The 25,699-nt window shown below is 33.4% G+C and overlaps 2 protein-coding genes across 2 annotated transcripts; one reads left to right on the top strand and one right to left on the bottom strand.

Moving 5' to 3' along the window:
• Positions 1-963: 963 nt before the first annotated feature.
• Positions 964-7,729, bottom strand: SrpRalpha (Signal recognition particle receptor alpha). The gene is made up of 8 exons (XM_074176159.1): positions 7,531-7,729; positions 6,864-7,266; positions 6,414-6,537; positions 6,153-6,300; positions 5,048-5,491; positions 4,579-4,881; positions 1,411-1,620; positions 964-1,280 (listed from the first exon to the last, which is right to left on the bottom strand). Exons 1-8 carry the CDS (start codon positions 7,645-7,647, stop codon positions 1,155-1,157), a joined length of 1,875 nt encoding a protein of 624 aa, XP_074032260.1. The 5' UTR covers positions 7,648-7,729; the 3' UTR covers positions 964-1,154.
• Positions 7,730-9,469: 1,740 nt separating this feature from the next.
• LOC141482605 (acyl-CoA:lysophosphatidylglycerol acyltransferase 1) lies at positions 9,470-24,811 on the top strand. The gene is made up of 5 exons (XM_074176158.1): positions 9,470-9,844; positions 10,727-10,935; positions 17,624-17,838; positions 21,169-21,433; positions 23,279-24,811. Exons 1-5 carry the CDS (start codon positions 9,831-9,833, stop codon positions 23,683-23,685), a joined length of 1,110 nt encoding a protein of 369 aa, XP_074032259.1. The 5' UTR covers positions 9,470-9,830; the 3' UTR covers positions 23,686-24,811.
• Positions 24,812-25,699: the final 888 nt, after the last annotated feature.

Raw genomic sequence — 25,699 nt, 5'->3', positions numbered from 1 at the left:
AAGTTGAAATTTCGAGATTGAAGTTGAAATTTCGAGATTGAAGTCGAAATTTCGAGATTAAAGTCGAAATGTCGAGATTCAATGTCCAAAAAACAAATAATAAAAATATGTGGCCCTTCTGCGCTTCCGTAATGAGGTACTGAGTGAATCTTAACGAGACTCACATTCTGAAGATTTCAACCTCACATTTCATTACTATATTCTATATTCATGATCATGCGCGTTTGATTTTGAAGCACAAAAGTACCTCATATTAAGCTCTTTCAGAGTTTCATTGTGCAACACAACGTTATGCCTGGAGCCGGTCACCAGAGTACGAAGTTAGTGATATGTCACCCGTTTAAACTTAGCAAACCACTTTCCAACGGTTGACTTTCCTGGTGCAAAGTACGAATGTTTGTCAAGCCTTGGCTTGACAAACACACGATATTCCTTTTCACCCATCTTCAAACTAACACGAATTGCTTCACTCCAAATGTTCTATTCCACAAACTGATAGTCCCACAGCTGTGAAATTTGTACACGGGTCTTTTAAAGGTTAGAGTTATTTAAAAGTTAATGGATTTGATACTTGTAACGCCATCTGTGTGTTAGCCTGAGAACTTTTCAGTTTATCCAGTAGATTGAACTGAAACAGCTCAAGCTGAACTTCGCCTTTTATTTTTTATTGTATCTGCTACTTTATTCTTCATTACTCTTGTCGATGAATGAAGCCGATTATTATTAAGTAATAGTTCCCAGTAAATTTCTCTACATTTTGCTCACAAAAGTGGTTGGATTAATTACTAGTAATAGGACTAGAGCTAAAATTCTGCTCATACCTATCTAGGCATCTAGGCAAATTTTGCCTATCGAATAACCTTTTTCCTTGAAGTAAACTCGAAAAATGGAAACGTTCGTCGATTTTTTCAACTACACATCTAACTTCATCAGATTTCATTCTAACCGAAATAAAACACAAGATGCAAAAAAGTTCTTTCTTTAATGACTCAAAAATGTGATAAAATAAATAAAATCAAGAAAATATCGACAACTTATTTGTATAATGGAACAAATCAGTAAACATTGTATAATCCAACAAACACCAATCAATAACATCAACTGTAAAAATAACCCCCTTCCCTTCCCCTATATTCACAGAACAATTTCTTCTATCACTTCATGAGAGAATGCACCACAGCACGAGCGTTCAGCGCTTTGAGATCTGTATAAGTCTGCCCAGTGCCGACAAAAACAATTGGTTGACCAGTTATGTAAGTCATTGAAATTGCAGCTCCGACCTGGAAAAAATCAAAATGCACCATTTTTAAATAACTGATAGGGCCTGATTGAAACATTTCATTCTTTATCTTCATTCTGTTTCAAGACTTTTTACAAACATTCGGAAGAATTTGACTTTCAACAACTCACCTTATCGTCAATTGTATCGAATTTGGTCAACACGATTCCATCGATGATATGGGGATTAGTATTGGAAGAATAGTCGGCTAAAGCCTGGTTAAATTTCACTAACTGGTCCACAGCTTCGTTCCCAACCAGAGCCTCTCCTACGAAAAGAACCAGATCAGGTTCGTTGACTTTGATGAGTTTGGTGAGAGCTCTCATCAGGGGTTCGTTATCCTAGAAAATGGAGAATTTGACAAAGTTATCAAACGCACATCATTTCACTGTTTCTATGGATACATAGCTAGCCGAAATAATTGTATATTGCATCAAGTGTATGTATAAAACATTTCAAGCAAGTCTACAGGAGAGTGAAAATTGAAAAACTTGTATGTCAATAAGTTTTTGTTGGTATTTCACTCGGTACTTCACAAGGTATATACATTGACATCTAAAATTTTTTTTGCAGATTTCTGTAGAATGAACTTATCAGGTCGTATGAGGCAGCCATTATTTGTTTCATAATCATGAAAGTGTCCTTAATTGTATTTACCAGCAACATGGTTGCTCTTCCGCATAACCCTCCCAACATCTAGTCTAAATTAAACAAGTATGTTGAAGTAATCATCCAGAATGTTGGTTTTGTCTTTAACTCTAAGAGCTTGTTCATAATTTATAATATTCAAAAATAAAATTTCCTCAAAGCATAAGTCCTGGGCAATTTTATTGAACGAAAAATAATCAGTTAAACTGGTCCGGCCATGTAGATTGTGTAGATTGTGAAAATGCAAACCAGTAACCAATCTAAACATATTGAAAGTATCTTACTTCTTTTTATTTCATTCTATACTATACCTAATAGGGTATTCTACTTTGAGGCAACTCAAGTAAGGCAATAATGGTATTTCGATGTTAGAAAAAAGCCATTCGTCTTTTAGCAAATGTAGGATACTGTCATCAGCACCTTATTCAGCTTGGTATCATGCCTGTGCCTTCATCATAGATATACATCGTTTTGTTAGAGGTACATAAAAACATAAATAAATCCAAAAAAACACTCCAATATACACACATCGGAAAAGTCTAGGGATATTTTTATAACATACTAAATATCATCAAGGTCGTTTAATTTCGATTAAATTGGTACACTCGACCACCCTGTAGATTTCTATGGGTTGAACAAAGCCTGCAAAAACGGTAAATAATCTTTTATCAAGTTTTTTACAAACTGTAGGTTTTCGGCTAAAATGAATAATCTGAAAGTGTCGAGTTTGTACATTCTATGCAGTTCGTGCTCAGCAATTAAACTGGAAATATTGTGCTTTAACATGGAACGCCATCACTTACCATTGGCTGAGATGAATAGAGCTGTAGGGCTTCTTCTAGGTGGCATACGACAAAATGATGTAGCTCTTCGTTTGGGGGTCTCCCAAAGTGTTATCAGTCGATTGTGGCGGCGTTTCCGTGAAACTGGCAGTCCAGCCGAACAACATCCAGGGCGAGGACGCGCTACAATTGCAGTTCAAGACCGATTTTTGGTCTTAACCGCAAGAAGACAACCGACAATCACAGCACCTGAGTTGGTTAACGTGTTGCAGCAGACGCACCAGGTAACCATTGGTCGTGATACTGTCAGAAATCGACTGCATGAAGCAGATCTCCACAACAGAAGGCCACTTAGATGTCCACCTTTGTCGAGAGGCAATCGCGGTAGAAGATTAGAGTGGTGTCAAGAACATCAGAACTGGGATGCAAATGATTGGGCCACAGTTTTGTTTACAGACGAATCCAGATTTGGATTTCATGCAGATTCTCGTCGAGTAAGACTGTGGAGACGACCTGGAAATAATGAACGTTTGAGACACGTCCAGGAAGTCCACACATACAGAGGTGGTACAGTAATACTATGGGACGGAATCATGATCGGCGGCAGAACCGATCTCGTTTTTCCAAATCACTCCCTCACAGCTCGACAGTACCCCGACACCATTCTTCTACCTATCGTCCGTCCGTTTGCTGGTGCTGTTGGTGAAAACTTCCACCTAATGCACGATAATGCTTGTCCACATGTCGCGCGTCTAGTGACTGACTGGCTCACCAACGAAGGAGTTGATGTATTGCCATTGCCAGCACAATCACCGTACCTGAATCCCATCGAGCATGTGTGGGACATGCTTCAACGAAGAATTACTCCGCATACGGGGAACATTCACACAACGTTTCAATTGAGAGAGCTTTTAATCACTGAATGAGCAAATGTACCTCAACAAGACATTGACAATCTCATTTTGTCAATGCACGATAGATGTAGGGCCGTAATAAACCAGCGTGGAGGCCATACTTTGTACTGATTCCAATTGTTTTTGTATTATGATTTTTTTTCGGGGTGCCAAAGAAGAGCCATATTTTTTTTTAGTTTTGCTTATATGCGCACTCAGTATTTTTGACCATTTAATAAATTTTGTTGTAAGTTACATTCGTTTAATAATCACCCTTCAACTTTTTTCCCTAAAGCGATCTAAAAAAAATTATTGCCAGTTTTAAAAATATCCCTAGACTTTTCAGATGTGTGTACATCAGTATACCACAAGATCTGCAGATATATTGAATCCCTAACGGCACAGACTAGTTGTTAGCAACAAAAATTCTCTGAACCTGAATTTGTATAATGTTTTTGAGTAATCTGTATTTGACAGAATTGCCGACATTATTGCTTGATCTATTCGCGGGCAGATGGCGCTGAACATAACTTCTTGGTATATCGATTATTGCCTGATCTATTCGCGGGCAGATGGCGCTGTACATAACCTCTTTGATATATCGACATTGTTATTTGATCTATTCGCGGATCTTTTAAAGAACATCCAACTGAAAAGTTAAAAATATTTTTTTAAATAAGCTGAAAACAATAACGAACGAAAAATACCATTATTATTGGGAAAAAAGCGTGGGCGTTTTGTGACATATTTTTTGTATATCAAGCGCTCGTCTACTAGTATTTTTCGTTCGTTATTGTTTCAAGCTTATTCAAAAAAAAAATTATTTATAACTTTTACTTCGATGGTCTTTAAAAGCGTATTTTTTTAGTTTTTTAAACTATATTTATTATTGCAATATTTCTCTTCACATACTGTGACCTGCCATAAATGTATTGATACGTAACATGGTTAAATAAAACTCTATTCTACTATATACCTGCATTCTCCCTGCCGTATCAATCAAAACAACATCGATTCTAGAGTCTCTGGCATATTTGATGGCTTCCATAGCGATTCCAGCAGCATCTTTACCGTACCCTTTTTCATACAGCTGGACCATTTGTCTGCCGCCATGCCTTTCAGGTGGATGGAGAGCATTGAGATGTCTCATGTGAGTGCGTAGTTGTTCGACAGCCCCCGCCCTGAAAGTATCGCAGGCGGCTATCAGGACGCCCAAGTTGTTTTCTATTAACCAGAAACAAATCTTCGCGAGGTTGGTCGATTTACCAACACCGTTCACCTTGAAGAGAAGACATAAATTTGTCACTTTCCATCAATTAATAATAAATCATATATCGAATTGAAGAATGAAAGTCCAAATTTATAACATTCATTATTATGGACACATTCAAAGTAAAAATTTTATTGAAAATAAACTAGAAAAATTCCATAAATTGCATTCTTACCCCACAAAACGCCATGACGTAAGGTTTGTTCTGCTTCTGGGACTCCAAACAATCTCTCAGAATATCCACCCTCCTCTTGGGGCTGAGAATCTGAACCAAAGAATCGGTCAAGGTACTTTTAACAGTAGAAGCAACACTCTCGAAAGTTCCAAGGACTTTACCCTCCAATTTAACTGCTACGGACTCGCACAGCTTTATAGCAATGTCAGCAGCGACGTTTTTGGATATGAGGTGATCTTTCATTTTTTCCAAAACAGGCGCCATGTCAGACTTGGTGAGATTTTTCGAACCAACAAGACCTTTGAAAATGGAAAACATTCCACCCTTGGAAGATGTTTTATTGGCGGGCTGTTTTGTTGCGGTTTCTTCTTCCTCTTCTTCATATTCTTCGTCTGAAGATTCTACTTCCAGATCTTTGATTATCCCCTTCATTTGTCCCACAATCTTTTAAAAGAATTGAAAATTAAAATACATATTGGTATATTTATTATATTATTCAGATAAAGGTAAATCAGTGTCAACTGGTCTTGTAATGTTTTGCCATGTACAATTATTGAGGTATTATCTGCATACATGAATATTGTTTCCTAACTTGAGTGCAGTGGTAAATTTTAACAAACAAAATGAACAATAGCAAATTTAAGATACAGTCTTGGGGTGTACCCAGTTCAAGGCCAATTTTTTCTGATATTGGAGGATGTATCCGAAACTATTGATCATGAAGTTCATAATAATTAGATTATAACTAGCTCAGTTATAATTGTATTAGTTGTAACTGTACCATCCCTGTTCATTTTCCCATTCAAATATGAATTGAATAAAAAACTCATACTGATTAGAAAATACAATCACAATACTGGCAAAACTTTTATCTGATGCATAATTTTGAAACTAGGTATCCAAAATTCATCTCATTCCTATTTGATCAACTGTATAAAAATAATGAAACTAGTACTGCTGACTTTATATTCCTGGACAAATTTTCTCTATTTCTACATAAAGTCTCCATTATACAATTGTTCAACTTACAACTATCAGATTGAAAAGTATTTGCAGAAAATAATAAAATATGTGAATTCTTTCATAAAAATAAACTGACAAGTACCTCTGTGTCTGGAGTGAAGTTACTTTTCATATCTTCTGGTTTATCAGTAGTTCTCTCGAGAGTCCCAAGATCTTTATTATTACCACCCAAATCCCATTTTCTAGGTTTTTTGCCTGCCTTTTCCGACTGTGGACTCTTAGGACTTTTTCTAAAAGCAAATTCATGTTTTATATGTATAGATTCACATTGTATATGTATGCAAAGTATGTCATTTTGCTTCATGTTTTCTTATTCCCATATGGAATGCAAACTATATCTTACTTAGGATCAGGCTTTTTCTTCTGCATTTTCTTTGCCAATTTTGCCCTATTTGCTGCCAAAGTTTCTTCATCTATGAAACCATTTGTTACAGGTTTTGGGGAAGATGGAAGACTAATACTTTTTTCTGAAAAAAAAGTGAATAAGATATCGTTCATTTCACAATAAAGGAATAAAAATAATCCTAGAAAAACAAAATAGAGACAAAATAGGCCAGAGCGCACGTTTTGAACTTCAGATTCATGATCAGCAGACAAAAATACACGAGTCTACTTGAAAATTTTTCAAAAAATAGTTTGAGCCTTTATGATGAATAATTTCGATTTTTTCAAGTGGTAATAAAGATATTTTCCATTATGTAGAACAACATAAGAAACTTCTTTGAAGTTCTAGGCCTTTTTCATTTTGTATAACTTTTAATAATTTATAAGACAAAAAGAAACTATATTTAACCTTCTGTAGCAAAATTGACCTCTTTCTTCTTTACAGCCTTCACTGGTTTTTCTTCCCCTTTCCTCTCTATCATAGATGCTACTGTCTTTTTAGATTTGAAAGAGTCTTCAAAGGTTCTCATTTGCTTGGGTTGTTTCGACTGAATTTTCGACCACTGTTCAGCTGCTTTCAACGTGGAATCATATACTCCCATAAAATCAAAATCTTGAAAGTACTTTCCATCGGAAAGTTCATTTTTGTACTTATCTCTGAATTCTAAATGTATGTCATTAAGGAATTTATCGACATAGGATAACTGTAGAATTTTTTGATAGGCCACCACAAAAACCAAATCAAATTCATTGTCCAGTTTGTACTGGAGCAGCAATCCGTTATGGTCAAAAGTGCTGACATTAGTTCTTTCCTAGAAAAGAAACACTACTGCTTCAACTACATTTCACGAATTAATAAGACATATACTTCCAATAACATATTGAGACAAAAAGAAATGGGGCAAAGCATAGATCAATACTTTAAATGTAATGAGCTTAAAATTATTATTGCAGCTTCAAATACAAACTTCCACTAAGAAATCTTGAACATGAATCATGTAGATTTGCTGTTTTGAAATCGAATTCACAAGTAGTAAAAATCTCAACATATTTTAAGAAATTTCAGTGAAACATACCTGTAAAATGACATTTCGTATCAATGCATTCACAGAAGGGGTGAATAGTTGACTGGTACTTTGGAAGCACCATAATACCATTCCTCCCTTACTAAAAATTGTAAATAAATCTAACATTATTAAAGGTAACGTGAAAACAATTATGTACTCTTAAAACAATCATATATTACACGTCACTGTCCTGTCATCCCAGACATTTGTCACACGTCACAGTTGACAATGTTGACTTAAAGCTGACAGCTATTTTCAGATTGGTTTATAATTTATGACATTAAAAATAAAATGAATACAACAATAAAAATTAATTGGCGCTTCGGGGCGATTTCATTCAGATTGGTTATGGTTCTGAGTACTGCTTAATAATAATCACGAAAAAGAAAATATTGGGAATGTGAAATATCTCCAATTTTTTCTTGACCATCGATTTAGAAACTCCAATCGAAAACACTTCATACTAGTTCAAACATAACATAAAAAGTACTGTTCTTCAAACTGGCTACAAGATTACATTATTTTTTTAATGACATGACAACTGACATTTGACATACCGTCTAGTTGCTTCAAAAATCTCTTTCACACTTTCAGGGCAATGATTTCAGCTTTTTTGACTGAACGTAGCGACGCAGCCACTGCCATCCAAGTCACAGTATAATGCTAAAAGTACCAGTAGTCTAACTGCCCCCAGCTTTTGATGATAAATCACAGCGCGCATGATCGAATCGTAGAGAACAGTTTTTTGCCTCGATAATCGGCAACGTTTCGCTTGTGGAATCATGATAAAGAGAAATTTTGTTGTGGCTAGTATTACAACTTCGACAGAAATATTCCAAATTTCGATTTATTTCATATTGTATTCGTATCTTAAAAGATATGTAAACAGTGTTTAGGGAAATGAGAGTTTCAGAAGAAAACAACGAAGATGTTATCAATAGGATGAAGTTTGCAAAGGGGTAATTACAACGTTAATTACAAATGAGAGTGGTAAAAAACAGAAAGTTTCAATTCTCTCTTTTTCATTTCAGCATTCCTTAGTTTGTGGCCAATTTTAAAAGATGAGGGATTGAATAAAAAACTGTTTAAAATCTGTTTTTCCGTTAACCAGCTGTCGCATCCCTGCGAACGACAACCCTCAGAAGTAAAAACTTGTGCGAGCTAGGTATTAAGGAGGTCTCACCATTTAACGTGTGATTCCTAAAACGGGTTGGACGAATGCAAGTGGAACTCGATCGTTCAGAATAGGGCTTCAACCACCGACGAACACGACAGTCAATTCGAGTGAGTGATTATATATTTTTATCTAGGGCCTGATGAACAAATAAATGAATTATTTCATAAAATTGTTCTGTTTTTATTTGTAGCACATTTCCTGGATGTCATCAACCAAAGAAAAAATTTGCCAACACCCATTTCTAACAATAGTCAGAATATCAAAAGATTTCATTAGTTTTTTTTTTATGTAGCACCAAGCTTAGATATCTTTTGGGAAATCATTTGGAAACGATAATTGTCCTTGTGCAATGAGTATCATTTTTCATTCAATTGAAAATAACCACCTTCGCACATGTATGTTTTGAAAGGATCGGCTGGGTTGGACAAGCAAATCAATTCTTGTTTGGTACAAACTCCAAAGTTTGTACCAAACAGACAAGGAGCGGGTAGAAAAGTGGAACAATTTGAATAAAAAAATTGAAACTGATATATAATATTCTATATTACTACAAAACATCAATTCAATTTTCCATAGAATTTGTTGAGCAGTTTATATCTATTATTCAATTGTTGAGCAGTGTATGAAATGTCAACCGCTGACAAATCCACTCGTGGACGATAATCATGGATGCGCAGTGTCCTAAAAAAATAAAACTGTATGACACAAACATCAGTGGTTCCGACAAGGGTAAACTACTGGATCTTTTAGCATTATACTGTGCCAATGTCATTTGCCATCCGCCAATCTGCTATCAAATCAAGCCATCATGTTTCATTTCATATTTACCAAATAATGTGTGTTTAGATATCCTATCTACGTTATAAGAAGATAGATGAATACCGACTGAACTTGTAGATTTACTACTTAAGTCTTATCAATAATTCACGTGTATCAACTGATATCTGTCGGTTTCCAACTCGAATTCCGCGAAGAATTTCAATCATCTACATAGTTGTATTGAGATATATTCTTTGTATGTTCGACTATTTTTGAACTTTTACAATGTCCGAAGGTTATCGTTGAATCTTTCATGAAATTTGTGACGTGATAAGTGAGTTAAGAACGTTAGAGAACAATAGTAACAATAAATATGGATAGTCCAAGGTAGGTGTTGAGAATGATTGTGTATTCACTACATGGGTCTGTTGATGTGATGACTAAGAAAAATTTTAATATTTTAATTCTCATTTCATTATATGTTACATAAGTTTACAATTATTTCAGAACTACCCCATTGAGTTTCAAGCACAAGAAGGGTTCATTCGCTTCAGCTAGATTTTGTGGGAAATATTTTAACAGGCCCACTTTAAAATTATTACTTATGAGGCTTTCTTAATTTTATAAAAAATGTAACTACCTACCTTTCATTCATACATTATTTTTGTGTAGGAAATGTAAGAAAGATGATAACGATTTTTGAGAATGAAAGTTTTTGGCTTTCTACTACTCCATCTTGATACAAAAAAAGATGAGGGAGTCTTCCAAAGGAAGGAGGGAAGTAATCAATTTGAAAATAAGTAACTCTATACATGAATGTGTAGATCATGCAAAGAAGTAACTTTCGGACACAAACTGAAAGAAAGTCCTCCTGAAACAGCTACTTTCATGTAAACATGAACATGAATTACACGAAAAAAACAAATTCTTTCGAAACAAATACTTCTATATGAACACTGAATTATACAGAAGATACTTTTCTCTACTCACTTTGTATTTCAAACATTCCTTGTGGAATAAAATCAGATAGTATTCACATGAGTTCCACTTTAAATGAATTTAAAAATCAAACACATTTAGAGTACCTAAGTACTGCATTTTTTACAAATACAAAAATTTAATATTTATCATATATAAATACTTCAGAATCAAAGTTATTAACATTCAAACAGAACTAAAGGTGTTAAATTGCCCAAATCAATCTCCTATAGTATTTTTGAGAATTTTGGTGGACAACTGATGTTGATTTGCTATATTTTTTTGTTACAGAAATTGGTACAAAATTCCTAAGGGTTTATTCAGGCTGTGTTTCATTTTAATGAACCATTTATATTGTATTCCTACCTATGTAATGTGGATGATCCTTCTCTTGCCACTCAAAAAACTATTTCCCGATGTCTACTGGAGGATAGAAAGCTATATGTTCCATTGGTTATTAGCCATGGTTTCGTTATGGTCTCACTCGGCAGGGTATGAAAGTAAGTTCAGATTGTTTGTCAAACATTCTTTTTAATTTTTACGGCATTTCCAAATAGGTTGGTCTTGTTATATCTATGTGATAGAATTGGCTGATTCTTGATGAAAATCTGTAATGTATTTAAGAAACATTTTATTGTTAGATTTCCACTAAGCAGTTTTACAAAAACGCAACAAGTGTTTCACTATATGGTAGCTTCCTCAGGCGTGTTTATATGGACTAAATTTCACCTAATTTGTGCATAGTATAATATTTTGAATCATATGACCTTATATCTATATATTGACTAAAAATTTTACCAAAGTTCATGCACGAACTCATTGAAAATTCAAGCATTATATAGAAACTACCTATTTAATGATTAAAGAAACTACCCACTTGAAGATTATTAATTTTACCACAGTTTAGGCATAAACTAATTGAAAATTGAAGTTTTATAAAAATAATTTACCAATTCATCAAATGGGCATGTAATGAACTGATTTCCAATTTCCACATCGGAAAAAAGAGGGAAGGAATTGATCATATCATTTGAATCATTTGATATACCTTACTTAGTTGAAACCTTGAAGTAGCTTGACCTTTATAAAAATGCAGGCATCTAATTAAATGCTTGAATCCTTAAAATATAAACAAGATGCGCCGGTGACCTCAAGAGTTTTGAAGGTCTCAACACAATGGTCAGAGATGAATTATACATATGAATAAAAACAACGAATGCATACAAACCTGTTGCAATATTTTTTGGGGAGCCTTACTTATTTCACCTAAATTGACAATATAACTGATATTTGCACATAATAATCACTGAATATGTATCAAAAGGCATATTCAAAGTTATCATGTATCACAATCGAAAGATTGTTGAGTCATTTACTAGTGAAATGAATTAATTTGTGATAACTTGAATATAAAGATCTGACTGTTAATATATCAGAACTGATTCTACTTGGGTGGTTTTCGAGTTATATTTTGAGATGACTCAGAAGTATGTGGCAAGAGATGAATTTTACGTATTGTTTGAAGGTGATTGACAATGTTTCGTGATGAATTTCACTAGTTCGGACTTCCATTGTCTATTATATAAAATGATTTGAAATCCCTGAAACAAGTAAAAAAGAATAATTAAAAAGAATAGTTGAAAATAACAATTATATTAAGCAACAATAAACCTGAAATGAAATGATAGTGAAATAACCTACAAGTAAAAATATAATAATTGAATAAATAAAAATTAAGGAATGCAAAAAGAAAATAATAAAAAATAAAAAAGTGTAGAGATTCCAAGTCACGTTAGTTCACGACGTTTCGATTGTTGGTATCTACAATCGTCTTCTGGTGATGACTGGACTGTCATCACCAGAAGACGATTGTAGATACCAACAATCGAAACGTCGTGAACTAACGTGACTTGGAATCTCTACACTTTTTTATTTTTTATTATTTTCTTTTTGCATTCCTTAATTTTTATTTATTCAATTATTATATTTTTACTTGTAGGTTATTTCACTATCATTTCATTTCAGGTTTATTGTTGCTTAATATAATTGTTATTTTCAACTATTCTTTTTAATTATTATTTTTTACTTGTTTCAGGGATTTCAAATCATTTTATATAATAGACAATGGAAGTCCGAACTAGTGAAATTCAATTTTACGTATATTGTGAATCTTTTGCAACATTAACAACATATCCTAAGGGTTTATTTATTGGATGTAAGACATTACAAAGTCCTTATTTTCATAATCCGATAAACCGAGTGTGAACTTACAAGACATGTATATAATGTACTTTTCATTTATGAGTACTTCTATTGAAATAAAACATTTATCTGTGAGGCATATTTTCAGCTAGATGCATAATACACTCAAATATTTTTTTCACTAGGTCTGTTTTTTTTTACATTATTTTGGGCCCCAATATGCAATCTTTACAGTAAATTCTTACTTTTGGTATCATAAGAATGGTTGTTCAGAATTTAGGAGTGAATTTCTGAATTTCGGGGTGAATTTCTTTATTATGGGGGTAGTTATGTATTTCGGGGAGAATTTCTTTATTTCTGCAGAAATTTCTATAATTCTGGACGAATTTCTGTATTTTGGGCGAATTTCTTTATTTCGTGGTAAATTTCTGTGGGAAATTATGTATTTCGTGGAGAAGTGCTGTAATTAGGGGTGAATTTATGAATTTCGGGGAGAATTTCTTCATTATCGGGGTAGTTATGTATTTCAGGGAGAATTTCTTTATTTCCGGAGAAATTTCTGTAATTCTGGATGAATTTCCATATTTCGGGGAAATTTCTGTATTTTGGGGGGGAGTTTCTTCATTAAGGGTGAAGTTATGTATTTCGACGGAAATTTCTTTTTTTTTTGAGACATTTCTGTAATTCTGAGTGAATTTTTGTATTTCGGGAACAATTTCTTGATATTACGGGGGATGTTCTGTATTTCGGGGTGAATTTCTTCATTTTTCGAGAAATTTCTGTAACTCAGGGTGATTTTCTGTATTTCGGGGAAATTTCGGTTTTTTTGGGGGAATTTATGTATTTCTGGGAAAAGAGATTATTTTCAGGGAGGATAATTAATATGTGAAAATATATGCATGTGTATATTACAATACTCATTTTAAGTCTATTGATTACCCCCTCTCCATAAATCCCCCTACTTTTTATAGGCTTTTTTTCTGGTTTTTCAAACACGAATATTGGAGCCAAATGAATATACTTGTGTACCATGCACTAATTAACTAAACGTGGCATTGCAAATTGATTTGTATCAGATTATAACAAATTTGAAACAGTATTGAAACCTCCTCTGTTTTTTTTTATATCATTCGAAATGGAAGCAGTTGAGCCAAAAAACGAAGTTTGGCAATTCTAGTTTTTGGCGAAAACAACCACTGGTGTACTCGATCTGAAAAAAAATTATTCTAGTTACTTTTATTTATTTTATATTTCAATTTAATAAGTGTAAGTACTTCATAATAATCTTCCTGCTGTATTGTATTTTTCAAACTGCTATTAAAGTTAAATGAAATAAATTTCTACAAGTATTCTGAAACTTGTAATGTCATTGGTAAACATCAAAAATTAATTTCTTGCTGATTTACATCATTAACAAACAAGTTAAATAGTAACGAATTATCATAAAGTTGTTGACAGATATGAAGATTTTCTTATATCTTGAGAATATCACAGTTGCTGTGATTTATTTTGATCCACTTTTAATAGTTTACCCAAAGAAAAAATGTTGAAATCAAGTACTTCATGATCACAACCAAATCCCTAAAACAAAGAAATCGTGATTCAACAACAAACATCACTGTTTCGACCTGCCATAGGTATCATCAGTGGTGTTAGGCTGGATCACATTTTTATTCCTGAATTTAACTGCTCTTAAAAGGCAATTACATATCAGTAACGGATATATCTTTGTTATACAATCTAAAAATGGTTAATTTTTCCATATCGAGTCTTTCCACTTTTTTTTTATGAAATAATATTCAATTGATGGATGCCTTCAATATTCAAAGGTCATAGAGCAGACTTCACTCGTTAAGTGAAAAAAATAACTGTTTGTAGGACAACTCCTCATTATAATTTGTTTACATTCTTTGTAGATAACATCGAAGCTAAACAAGTATATAAGCAGTCGATTTGAAGTGGAAATTGGGGTAATTATGTAAATAAACTCATTTAACTTTTCGATAATTTTCTGAATACTCACTAATTCCTGCAACGGATTGTCATAAACATTTGTTATTATTTGGTTTCAACCCATGCATTATTTGAGTTAAAAAACTCAATAAAACCGAGTTCTCAATTTTTGTGTCACCTAATAAAGAGTTATAAGAAAATAAATATTTCGAAATGAAATCGAAACATTCATCACCATAGGTTCTAGTAAATGCCTGCCGAAAAACACATACTTTCCCAGCTAATACCACGCTGGATATTGAATTATATTTATGCAAGAAACCTGACAGAGGTTAGTCTTGCAGATGTTTCTTTTTCATCCAGCAGGAGGAACATGCTGAAATTATCGAGTGAATCACCTACAGGCAGGTTTTGAGGTATGAGCTCTCATCAGTGCAGGAAAGATCAGACCCAGACAGCAAAGTGTCTGAGACTCTATTAATGTCAACGCAGCTCCGGTGCATATATAACACTTTCGTCTGAGACGTTTGTGGCTTTTGCCCAAAACTGCATATTGGCCAAACAGGGAGAACATTTTCCCAAAGAATTAAAGAGCATAGAAGTAGTTTTGTAAATAGAAAGACCAATTCCACATTTGCAAACCACCTTTTAGCAGAAGTATTGCATTTAGAAGAGAAAAGTTTGAAACTCTATTATCTAGAATGTTTAGAAATCAATAAACTCCAGAATTCGGGTAATTTACTGAATGACCAATTAGAATTGAATAACTCTCCGTTACTAAATATTTTTTCAAAATGTGGAAACTGGGACATAAGCTCGGGTAATTTATTTCATTACAAACTCAGGTAAAACTCAGCTACTTGAAATGTAGGTACTTCAAATTGTGAAATTAGGTCTGAAGTCTGAACACTGTATTAAGGAAAGAAACGAAAAATTTTTGGGAATCTTCACAGACCTAAGTGCAGCTTTTGATTGTGTTGATCATGACATACTACTGAGGAAAATGGAGTACGAGGAATAAGACAAGTGGCACGCAAACTAATCAAATCCTACCCGTCCAATCGATTTCAAGTAGTTTGTATAGAAAATCGGAGAAGCACTCCTCAGATAATAAGTAGAGGAGTTCCTCAGGGATCAATATTGGGCCCCCTTCTTTTTATAATTTATGTTAACGATTTGCCAAATATGTTCACCTCAAATACCGAGACAATTATGTATGCTGATGACACGACAATTGGCATCAGTATCAATAAAGGGGAGTGTCCGGCTACAATCCTTGGGGAAGTTATGGAACAAACAAAAACCTGGTTCTTGGCAAACAAGCTCATACTCAATAAAAAAAAAAAAACAAAAGTCTTATTTTCGAATCCAGAATATCTCACAATGTAGAAAACGACCTAGACATGCCGCACACTAAATTTATGGGTGTAAATGTAGATGTCAGGCTACTATGGAACATACATACATATAAAATTTGCAATAGACTAAATAGTGCAGTATTTGCTATAAGGAAAGTTAAATAACTTATCAACCAATCCGCTGTAATAACTACTTATTATGTACTGTTCGAATCCATTATTAGATATGGCTTGTCTGTCTGGAGCTCGGCAGCTCAGTTTCATTTAAATGCTATACTCGTAATTCAGAAGAGGGCTGTGAGATCCATTATAGGAGCTAATTTTGAAGACTCCTGCAAACCAATATTTAAAACGTTGAGAATAATGACACTTTACTCTCTGATAATTTTTGTAAAGTTACTATATGTCAAACAAAACATTAATAGTTACTCTGTTGTGTCCAATATACACGGTCACAATACTAGAAATAAAGATAATTTGATCATATCTCAAACTTGGTTACAAAGAATGGATGATACTATTGATATTGAAATGTACAATGGCCTGCTTCTCACAGTATGTTCTCTGAACTTTACTACTCAATTAAAAAAACATTTAAGGACATTACTTACGGAAAATTCCCTATATCGTATTAACGACTTATTCCATTCATTCCCTGGACCATAGAGCAAAGATGCCTTGCATGTATGTATGTACTGTATTATTATTTTTATTGCACAGTTAAGTATCTTCTGAAGATTTTATATTTAACGTTTTGAGCGTATGTTAATTTTATCGTATTTTATGACATGTTCTAAAGCTGTAGCTTTGTTATGAACCAAATAAAACTTTGAATTTGATACATACGTGTGTATGTATCTCTTGATTCAGTCTTCAGACACATAATATCTAGTATATAGTGTATCTCATAATGTATTAATGACAGCTTACTATAGTTTTTTTCACTCAGCTATGTCATATGCTATACTGAATTGGGGCCACTCAACCCACGCATCCAAAGCATATAGTTTACAGCGAAAATGCATCAGAATTATAGCCCACATAGGTTACCAGGAATGTTGTCGTCAAAAGTTTATGGAACTATGTATACTTACCTTGCCATGTGTCTACATATTGGAATGTCTATTGTATATGAAACAAAATCAAAACATGTATAGTAGACATTGCGATTCACACAACTATTCTACTCGAAACAGTCAAAGAATTGTACAAAACTATTTGCGACTCTCCCGTACTAGAGACGGAACTAGCTATCATTGCATAAATATGTACAATGTCCTTCCAGAAGAAGTAAAAAACTTACCTGTCACACAGTTTAAGAACAAAATAAAACTATACCTAAAAAGAAAAGCGTTCTATAGCACTGAGGAGTACCTTCAAAATAACTTTAGGGACATGCATTAAATCACTTAATTCTTTTTAACAATGTCTGTGCATCATTTTATTTATATCTGTAAGTGTTAGTTGTCAAGTATACTTGTTTATATGCATTTATTGTAAATTTTTATCTAATAACGTATTTTTTTTTCTTTTCTTTTCGACTTGTGTAAATACTACTGTATATTAGCATCAATAAATGATTATTATTATTATTATTAATAGAGTGTTGAAAAACCTTTGAAAAGGAACAAAATACATTCAATTTCTATTCCTTATGCGATTTTTTTTTTTTCAGTTGTGGAGGCCGGAAATGACATAACGGAATGTTTGGAGAAAAAGACACTTATAATTGCAAATCACCAGTCGACAGCCGACGTGCCTTTACTATTTGCTGGTCTGAACCCAAAGAAAAATGTTCTACCAAATATAATGTGGATTATGGACAGTTTGTTCAAATATACCAATTTCGGAGTTGTTAGCGTTCTACATAAAGATTTCTTCATCATGTCCGTGAGTATGGCAATATTGTGTTTTTTTATGATACTTTGGCTTTTGTTTGACCAAAACTTTGGTCTGTAGATGAAATAAACTAAAACTTCATTTCTGTACGTTTCTATTCTAAAAATGTCAAAAAAATTCGATCAGTGAAAGGATTCAAAGCGTGCAAATTCGGATTCTGGTTGAAAAAATTTTTCAGCAACCTTACTTTGATGACTATTCTCAGAAGAGAAACACCGAGAAATACATGTGTTGGATAAATGACTGAATTTGCTATGCTAGTTTCTACTGAAATAGGTGAAGAAACTTAGAAATCCCTATTGATAGAAAAATTGAAGATGGAATCCAATGAACGAAACGTTGCATTGACAATTGGTTCTTACCTCATCATAATTAATATGAAACATCACAAAAAGTTTCTCTTCCCCATTCTCATATTAATTGATGTGGAGGTCTAGAGCCAACAAACGAAATTTGAACTATACAGGGCTTTTCATGATGAGCGTTAATTAGCCGTTTCTGGCAAACTATTCAACGGATCAACCTGAAAATTTCACAGTATGCATAAGTCAATATGACGTACACGCCTAAAATATTTTAGACGAAGCGGCGTTGTCGCTTCTACTATAAAGTAGCGGCTTCTTTGATTTTTCAAATGGAACACCCCGTATATAATATCATATTATGATTCATTATCACTTTGTCAACAAATTCATATACTATTTTCCTATACCTATCTATTACCGTTTAGAAGATATAAATCAATTTCGATATTTTTTTTACCAAACATGAACTTTTATAAATGCTGATAATATTGAACTCTCTTGCACTAAAACGATCAAATTTGAAATGGAGTGGAGTGATACTATGAGGATCTTCACTCCGAGTCATATTTTCATTTGCCTCATACAGGGTCTTCAAAAAATGCAGATACTTTGATCTCATGAAAAAATTAGTGGAACTCAATTTTTTCAAATGGAACACCCTGTATATTTCAACATTTTTGAGCTCTACATCCAATTTTAGATTAACTTTGTTCAGATAATACTATTTCTATTTTGAACCGTTTTCGAGAAAAAACTGTTTCAAACGGAAATTTACATGGTTTCCTTGTTCATCACTCATTTTTGTAAAACAAATTTCATTTGATGTTTCTCAATTAGTCACAGATAATACAAGGAAAAGATAATTATTAAAATACTCCCCAACCATTGAATGAAACTTCTCTTCAAACAATAGTTTTATTAACGCTGAAACACGAACTGAAAATAAAAAACTCATAAATTAATGAGTTAATTTATTCGTCAGTGTATTTCCGAATATGTTCAAACACATCTCCACCTCTACTTAAACAAACATGTAATCTCTTCAAAAGATTGTCATGTGTAGCGCTTCTGATCAAGTCTGGAGTCAAACTATTGAAAGCAGTTGTAACTCTCGATATCATATCTTCCATTGTTGTTATTGGAGTAGAGTAAACCATATTTTCAATGAAACCCCACACGAAATAATCTAATGGATTGCCATCTGGTGTTCTAGGAGGCCAACGAAAAGGTCCATTATTACCAATCTATCTGTCTTCGAAGATTTCGGTTAAAGCTTCGGTGACTGAATGAGAATTATGGGGTGGAGCACCATCCATTTGGTACCATACACGTTCTCTTCCTGGTCTATTATTTAAAATCATTTGAATTCGATTCCTCAGTAAATCTTCATATTTTGATGCATTCAAATTATCATCATAAAACTCAATATAAAAAATTGACTCATTCTTTATGGCACAAAATACATTGAATTGCCATCTTTCTTGAAAACCCCTTTGGCGGACAACATGGGGATTTTCTGGCGTCCAATAATGACTGTTGTGTCTATTGAAAACTCCATTTTTTGTGAACTTGGCCTCATCTGTCCATATGATATTATCAAGGAAATGTTCATCCTCTTTAGACTTGACAAGTAACCATTCAAAGAATTCCACTCTACGAGGTAAATCAGTCTCTTTCAAATGTTAGAAACAGTAGAACTTATGGGGATGCCATTTATGCTTATTAAGAATTCGACAAGTAGGTTATACCTATCTCCCTTTCAGCCTCGCGCAGAGAAGCATTTGGAAATGCATGAAAGTATCCCAAAACTGTTATACCATTGTCATCATCATCCACTTTAGTCTTCTTACGAATGATTTTTGGACGAAAGGTTCCACAAAACCTACAGTTTTTTAGTAGTCAATTTATCACATTATTATTCGGCTTCGGAAGTTGTGGATATCTTTCATGAAATACTCGGCATGTTCTATTTGCAATTCTATTGCATTCACCATAAATTATTAATAAATTCAAGAAATCTTCATTACTGTAACCTAATCTTGACATTATTCTATTATAATTGGTAGCTATCACAATCAGTCAAAACCACTAACGAAAGTCTGACGTTAAATAATTGGTTTATTTATTTTTCCAAAGCACACTATTAAAAAATATTAATGTGTACTGTTGTACGTTAGAGACCAATACCTCAATGTATACAAATTGTAACTTTTTCTAAGGTAGGTACATACCAATTTCGAATTGACTGATCTGAGACAGTTGAAAAACTGGATCAAAAAGAAATATTACTAAGTACAAAAAAAAAGTTGAATATCCAAAATAAGTGATGAAAAACGAGCAAGAAAACCACGTCAGTTTCCGTTTGAAACAGTTTATCTCGAAAACGGTTCAAAATAGAAATAGTATTATCTGCACAAAGTTAATCTAAAATCGGATGTAGAGCTCAAAAATGTTGAAATATACAGGGTGTTCCATTTGAAAAAATTGAGTTCCACTAATTTTTTCATGAGATCAAAGTATCTGCATTTTTTGAAGACCCTGTATGAGGCAAATGAAAATATGACTCGGAGTGAAGATCCTCATAGTATCACTCCACTCTATTTCAAATTTGATCGTTTTAGTGCAAGAGAGTTCAATATTATCAGCATTTATAAAAGTTCATGTTTGGTAAAAAAATATCGAAATTAATTTATATCTTCTAAACGGTTATAGATAGGTATAGGGAAATAGTATATGAATTTGTTGACAAAGTGATAATGAATCATAATATGATATTATATACGGGATGTTCCATTTGAAAAATCAAAGAAGCCGCTACTTTATAGTAGAAGCGACAACGCCGCTTCATTTGAAATATTTTAGGCGTGTAGGTCATATTGATTTATGCATACTGTGAAATTTTCAGGTTGATCCGTTAAATAGTTTGTCATAAACGGCTAATTAACGCTCATCATGAAAAGCCCTTTATTATTTCCCCTCTTTTACTGTTACTTGAACCACGTGTTGTTTATTGCAGGGTAAAGATAAAAGGGATGTATCTCTACAGCAGCTGGCACAACATCTTCTAGATGCTTATATACCGTTGAAACGAAATTGGTTGGTGCTGTTCCCGGAAGGGGGCTTTTTAAGGAAGAGGAAAGCCATTTCTCATAAATACGCAGAAAAAATGAACTTGCCAAAATTCGAAAACGTGACATTACCCAGAGTGGGGGCGATGCAAGTCATAATGAACGCATTGGGCCCGAAATCTACTTTCAATAACAATTCTAATTGTATAAAAAGTAAGTGTTTGAAATTCTCCCATACTGTTACAATGAAAGAATGTTTTTTAAAATTAATTACTCATTTTTGAGCTACTATATACGGTGTGTAACAACGAAAGCTTAACAGAGCCGTTTTTTAATATAAAAAGTAAGATTTTTAAAAAAGCTCGGACACGTCGATTTCTAATTAAAGGGGGATACTTTTCAGACTAATCAGATTTTTTGTAGTACGCAACCCCTCGGAGGGGTTCAGAACGTTCATTAAAAAAATTTTTGCTTTTTATGACAACCTGCTAATACGTGTCCATTTGATTTTGTAAAAAAGTAAGAATTATTTGTTTATTACGAGATTTTTTCGGGGGATGGGGTTGGTTACCACCCTTACATTTTAGGTAAATTAAGTGGCACCTCCTTATGAAGGTTGCCTTTTGACGTGGATATTTTATGCTTCTGATAAAAAAGTGAATCATCTAAAAACTTACCTACACAACGAATACAACCTGCTGATTTCCTTGAATACTGATGACACAGAAAAGTTTAAAAAAAACTTTTTTAGGGTTAATAAATCCCAATAATTGTTTTTAAAGCACACACAAAAAAAGTATCACCTAATAAGGGTAACTCACATAGGAAATTTTGTTGCATGCAACAATAAAGATTTTGTTCGAATTTTGCTCTTACATTATTCAACATCTCAGGAGTTATAGCTCGGCATTCATCAATAATTCTACGACGTAATTCATCCAAATTGGCTGGCTGTGTAGCATAAACTTTAAACTTTAAATATCCCCACAAAAAGTAGTCCAGTGGTGTTAAATCTGGTGATGGTGCTGGCCATTCAATTGGACCTCTTCTGTCAATCCATTGTCCTTCAAAATGATTATTCAAAAAATTTCGAACCTGCTGGGCATAATGGGGTGGTGCACCGTCTTGTTGAAAATGGATAAATTCATCTTGACATCTTAGATCCTGTTCAATTATTTCGACTATACGAGGTTGTATTGCCTCTTCAAGAAGTTGTAAATAAGAATCACCGGTTGAATTTCCATCAATGAAAAATGGACCTATAATACTATGATTGCCTAATATTCCGGCCCAGACATTCAATTTTTGGGGATGTTGGGTATGTAGTTCTGCGTATTGTCTTGGGTTTTCATCCGACCAATAACGGCAATTGTGACGGTTCACGCAACTATTTAAATAAAATGAGCTTTGGTCCGAAAAACAGATGTTATAAAGCAGCTCGGGATTTTGCATCAATCTCTCACTCATGCCCTCACAAAACTCCTGTCTTTCGTCAAAATCATCCTCATTGAGTTCATGATCAAGTTTAATTTTGTAAGGATGGAATTCGTGGTTTTTAGGGATTCTCCATGCGCTCATATGGCTTATTCCGGCCATTGCTGATAAACCTCTGGTACTTAACCTGGGATCGACCAATCACTCCAATTGCATTATCGTCATTCACTACCCTTTTCTGAACATTTCTTTTCTTATTTAAAACCGAAGCTGTCTCCCTGAATTTTGTGACCGAATCCAGAACGTGATTTCTGCTTAGGTGTTTACCAGGGTTTTGCTCGTTAAATAAAATTGATGTTGCATTAGCATTTTGGTCGTTGCCAAAAAATAAAGCAATAACTGAAACCATTTCAGCAGTATATACTATTTGTGAGAAAGTTTATTGCATCAGACGTCGATTTTCCTTTCTGAAATCTAAATTGATGAAGACTCAGAAGATTATTTATATCAAAGTATTTTACTAGTTGTTCGTAAATTATTTTTTTATTCTGTCATCAATGTCTTTGTTTTTTTTTTTATCATTTGCATTGGCCTAGTAACTGATATTCAATTTAATTTTTCTAGAAAACTCGATGGATCATCCGCACATCGAATGGATCCTGGACATAACGATAGCCTATCCAAAGGGATGGCCCATCGATCTCACCCACATAGTTTTCGGTAACCGAGAGCCGTGCAAGACAGTATTCTTCTACCGGTTATACCCCTCTAAGGCTGTGCCCGAAGACCCCGAGAGTCTCACCAAGTGGCTGACCGAACGTTGGCAGGAGAAAGAGAAGATGTTAGATTATTTTTATAAAACTGGTGAGTTCTCGAGTGAGTTCTGCAAGGGAAAATTCTGTCCGCCTCAGGTGGTCGTCCAGGACTACCTGAGATTTTTAATTCTTCACGTTTTTTTCATTACTTCCACTTACTTACACGTACAGATGATCCTTTCGATTTACAGATATTTCAACTACATAGTTTATTAGCGTTGCGTTATCGCATATCTGGTCTGTTTGGTGAGGTACTATTTGTAGGCTTATTCGATAAGTTCGAGGTTGCTGGAGGGTGAAGGATGAGTTCGGGGGACTTTGCATTTGCTCAAATGTTTTTTTTTTCCCAGTTTGGCACCTCTCCATGTTTCTTTCAAGTATCCACAATACAGTTCGGACGTAAATAGTGTATTTTCCCTCTCAAATTTTGAACTGAACAAGTTATCAAGGTCGGGCAAAATTTACGTACGAGTATAGTAATATCAAATCAAATCAAAGCATGCTTTATTATCTGAAGAATAGAATTCTTATTGACAAAGCTCCTAAATATAATAGTACATAAATCCTAACTGCTTAAAATGAGCAGGAAGTCATGATAATTAAATGAAATTAAAATTTGCAAACCAATATGGATTGTCGGATGTTAAAAGTGGATGTACTTAATGTATATATAGAGTCATGTTTCTATAAAATATTTTCACAACAATACAGTAGAATAGAAATAAAAACAGTTTTCCCTAATTTATTCTATATTAATTGGTTATAAATACAAAACAGGAAAGAATTGTCAGATGATAAAAACATTAAAATAATATATATACATACATACACACATATATACACACATATATACATATACACACATATACACATACACACATATATACACACACAGACCCATGTACACACATATAATAATTTTATAAAATGTTTGATTTCTTAATACAGTTAATATGTACATACATATATAGTCATACATACACACCTACCTAATAGATAGATGGATAGATAATATATTTGTCTCTTTAGGTTGTTCTTACAACATGAGATATGTCAAAAAAAATAAAAAACAAACAACAAGTACAAACACATTAACAATAGTCAATTTCACACAAAAGTTAAAACATATTGGATGGATACATATTAAAAACAGTACATATAATGCATACTACATAGATGAAAATGAATCAGCCACACTTTTGAATAAAATCGTCTAAAGTATAAAATGCTCCTTGGATTAACAACTTTTTCAGTGTATGTTTGAAAGTTTTTATTTTTGTTTCCGATTTCATGCTTTCAGGCAATAAGTTGAATAAATATGCCCCTGCAATAATAATAATAATTTTTATTGGTCTCAAGAAACATAAAGTTTGTAGACAGGTCAGTAGAAAAATACATTTAAAAATTTATATAAGGTCATACATTAAAATTGGTTAATGATAAAAAAATAGAAGGTATAACGCAATAGAAAAGCTAAATAAACAATGGCATTATACATTATAAATATATAAAGTATGTATATTGATGATGATGAACTGTGCTATCAGTATAAATAAAACTACAGGTTTCTGTGGGTCATGAAGATATTTCTGTTTTTCTTGATGAATGTTTCGAATTCAAGTATACTATAGAAACAGTTATTGGATAGTATCTGTTTTGATTGATTTTTGAATTGCGTCGAGGGTCTATTCCTAAACTCTGTGGGAAGAAGGTGGAAGAGCCGTATGTCGTCTCTTTGCGTTCGTTGCAGACGACATAATGGCACCAACAAATTATGTTTGTGTCTGGTATCATGAGGGTGAATTGACGAGTGTGTTGCATGTTCATTTATCTTTGATTTAACTGTTATTATACTCTGATAAATGAGCAGTGAGTAGATGTCATGATTTTCAATGAAGGAAATAGTTCTCTACAACTGGTATCCCATGGTACATTTAAAATAGATCTTATTGCCGCTTTCTGCAATGTGAAAATTCTCGTAATATGTGTAGATACTGCATTACCGTAACACTGTTTTCCATACATCAAGTGACTATGAAACAATGACAAGACAAGACAAGACAATTTATTTTCCACTGAATGTTACAATACAAGTACCATACATTATGGGAATCGTCACTAATAAGTAGGTTATAATAATATTACAATTTCACTTTTTGGTCATAAAATAAAATAAATTGATATAAATAAATAGGTACATGTACACACTTTAAAAATTAATAAATGAAAT

Source organism: Leptinotarsa decemlineata, unplaced genomic scaffold (genome assembly GCF_025532065.1).
Source record: "Leptinotarsa decemlineata unplaced genomic scaffold, Ldec_3_MD MMD2_tig00001621_RagTag_RagTag, whole genome shotgun sequence".
Classification (NCBI taxonomy): domain Eukaryota; kingdom Metazoa; phylum Arthropoda; class Insecta; order Coleoptera; family Chrysomelidae; genus Leptinotarsa; species Leptinotarsa decemlineata.
The sequence above is the reverse complement of the archived record's forward strand: the minus strand, read 5'-3'. Positions and strand labels throughout refer to the sequence as shown.

Bases quoted from the DNA above. Each gene is read 5' to 3' on its own strand.
- SrpRalpha (XM_074176159.1), bottom strand. From the start codon at position 7,647: ATGTTAGATTTATTTACAATTTTTAGTAAGGGAGGAATGGTATTATGG. The intron at 5,492-6,152 runs GTACTTGTCAGT...TTCTTTTAAAAG, and splicing joins ACTTCACTCCAGACACAGAG to ATTGTGGGACAAATGAAGGG. The intron at 4,882-5,047 runs GTAAGAATGCAA...CTTCTCTTCAAG, and splicing joins ACGTCATGGCGTTTTGTGGG to GTGAACGGTGTTGGTAAATC.
- LOC141482605 (XM_074176158.1), top strand. The intron at 17,839-21,168 runs GTGAGTATGGCA...TGTTTATTGCAG, and splicing joins AAGATTTCTTCATCATGTCC to GGTAAAGATAAAAGGGATGT. The intron at 21,434-23,278 runs GTAAGTGTTTGA...TAATTTTTCTAG, and splicing joins CAATTCTAATTGTATAAAAA to AAAACTCGATGGATCATCCG.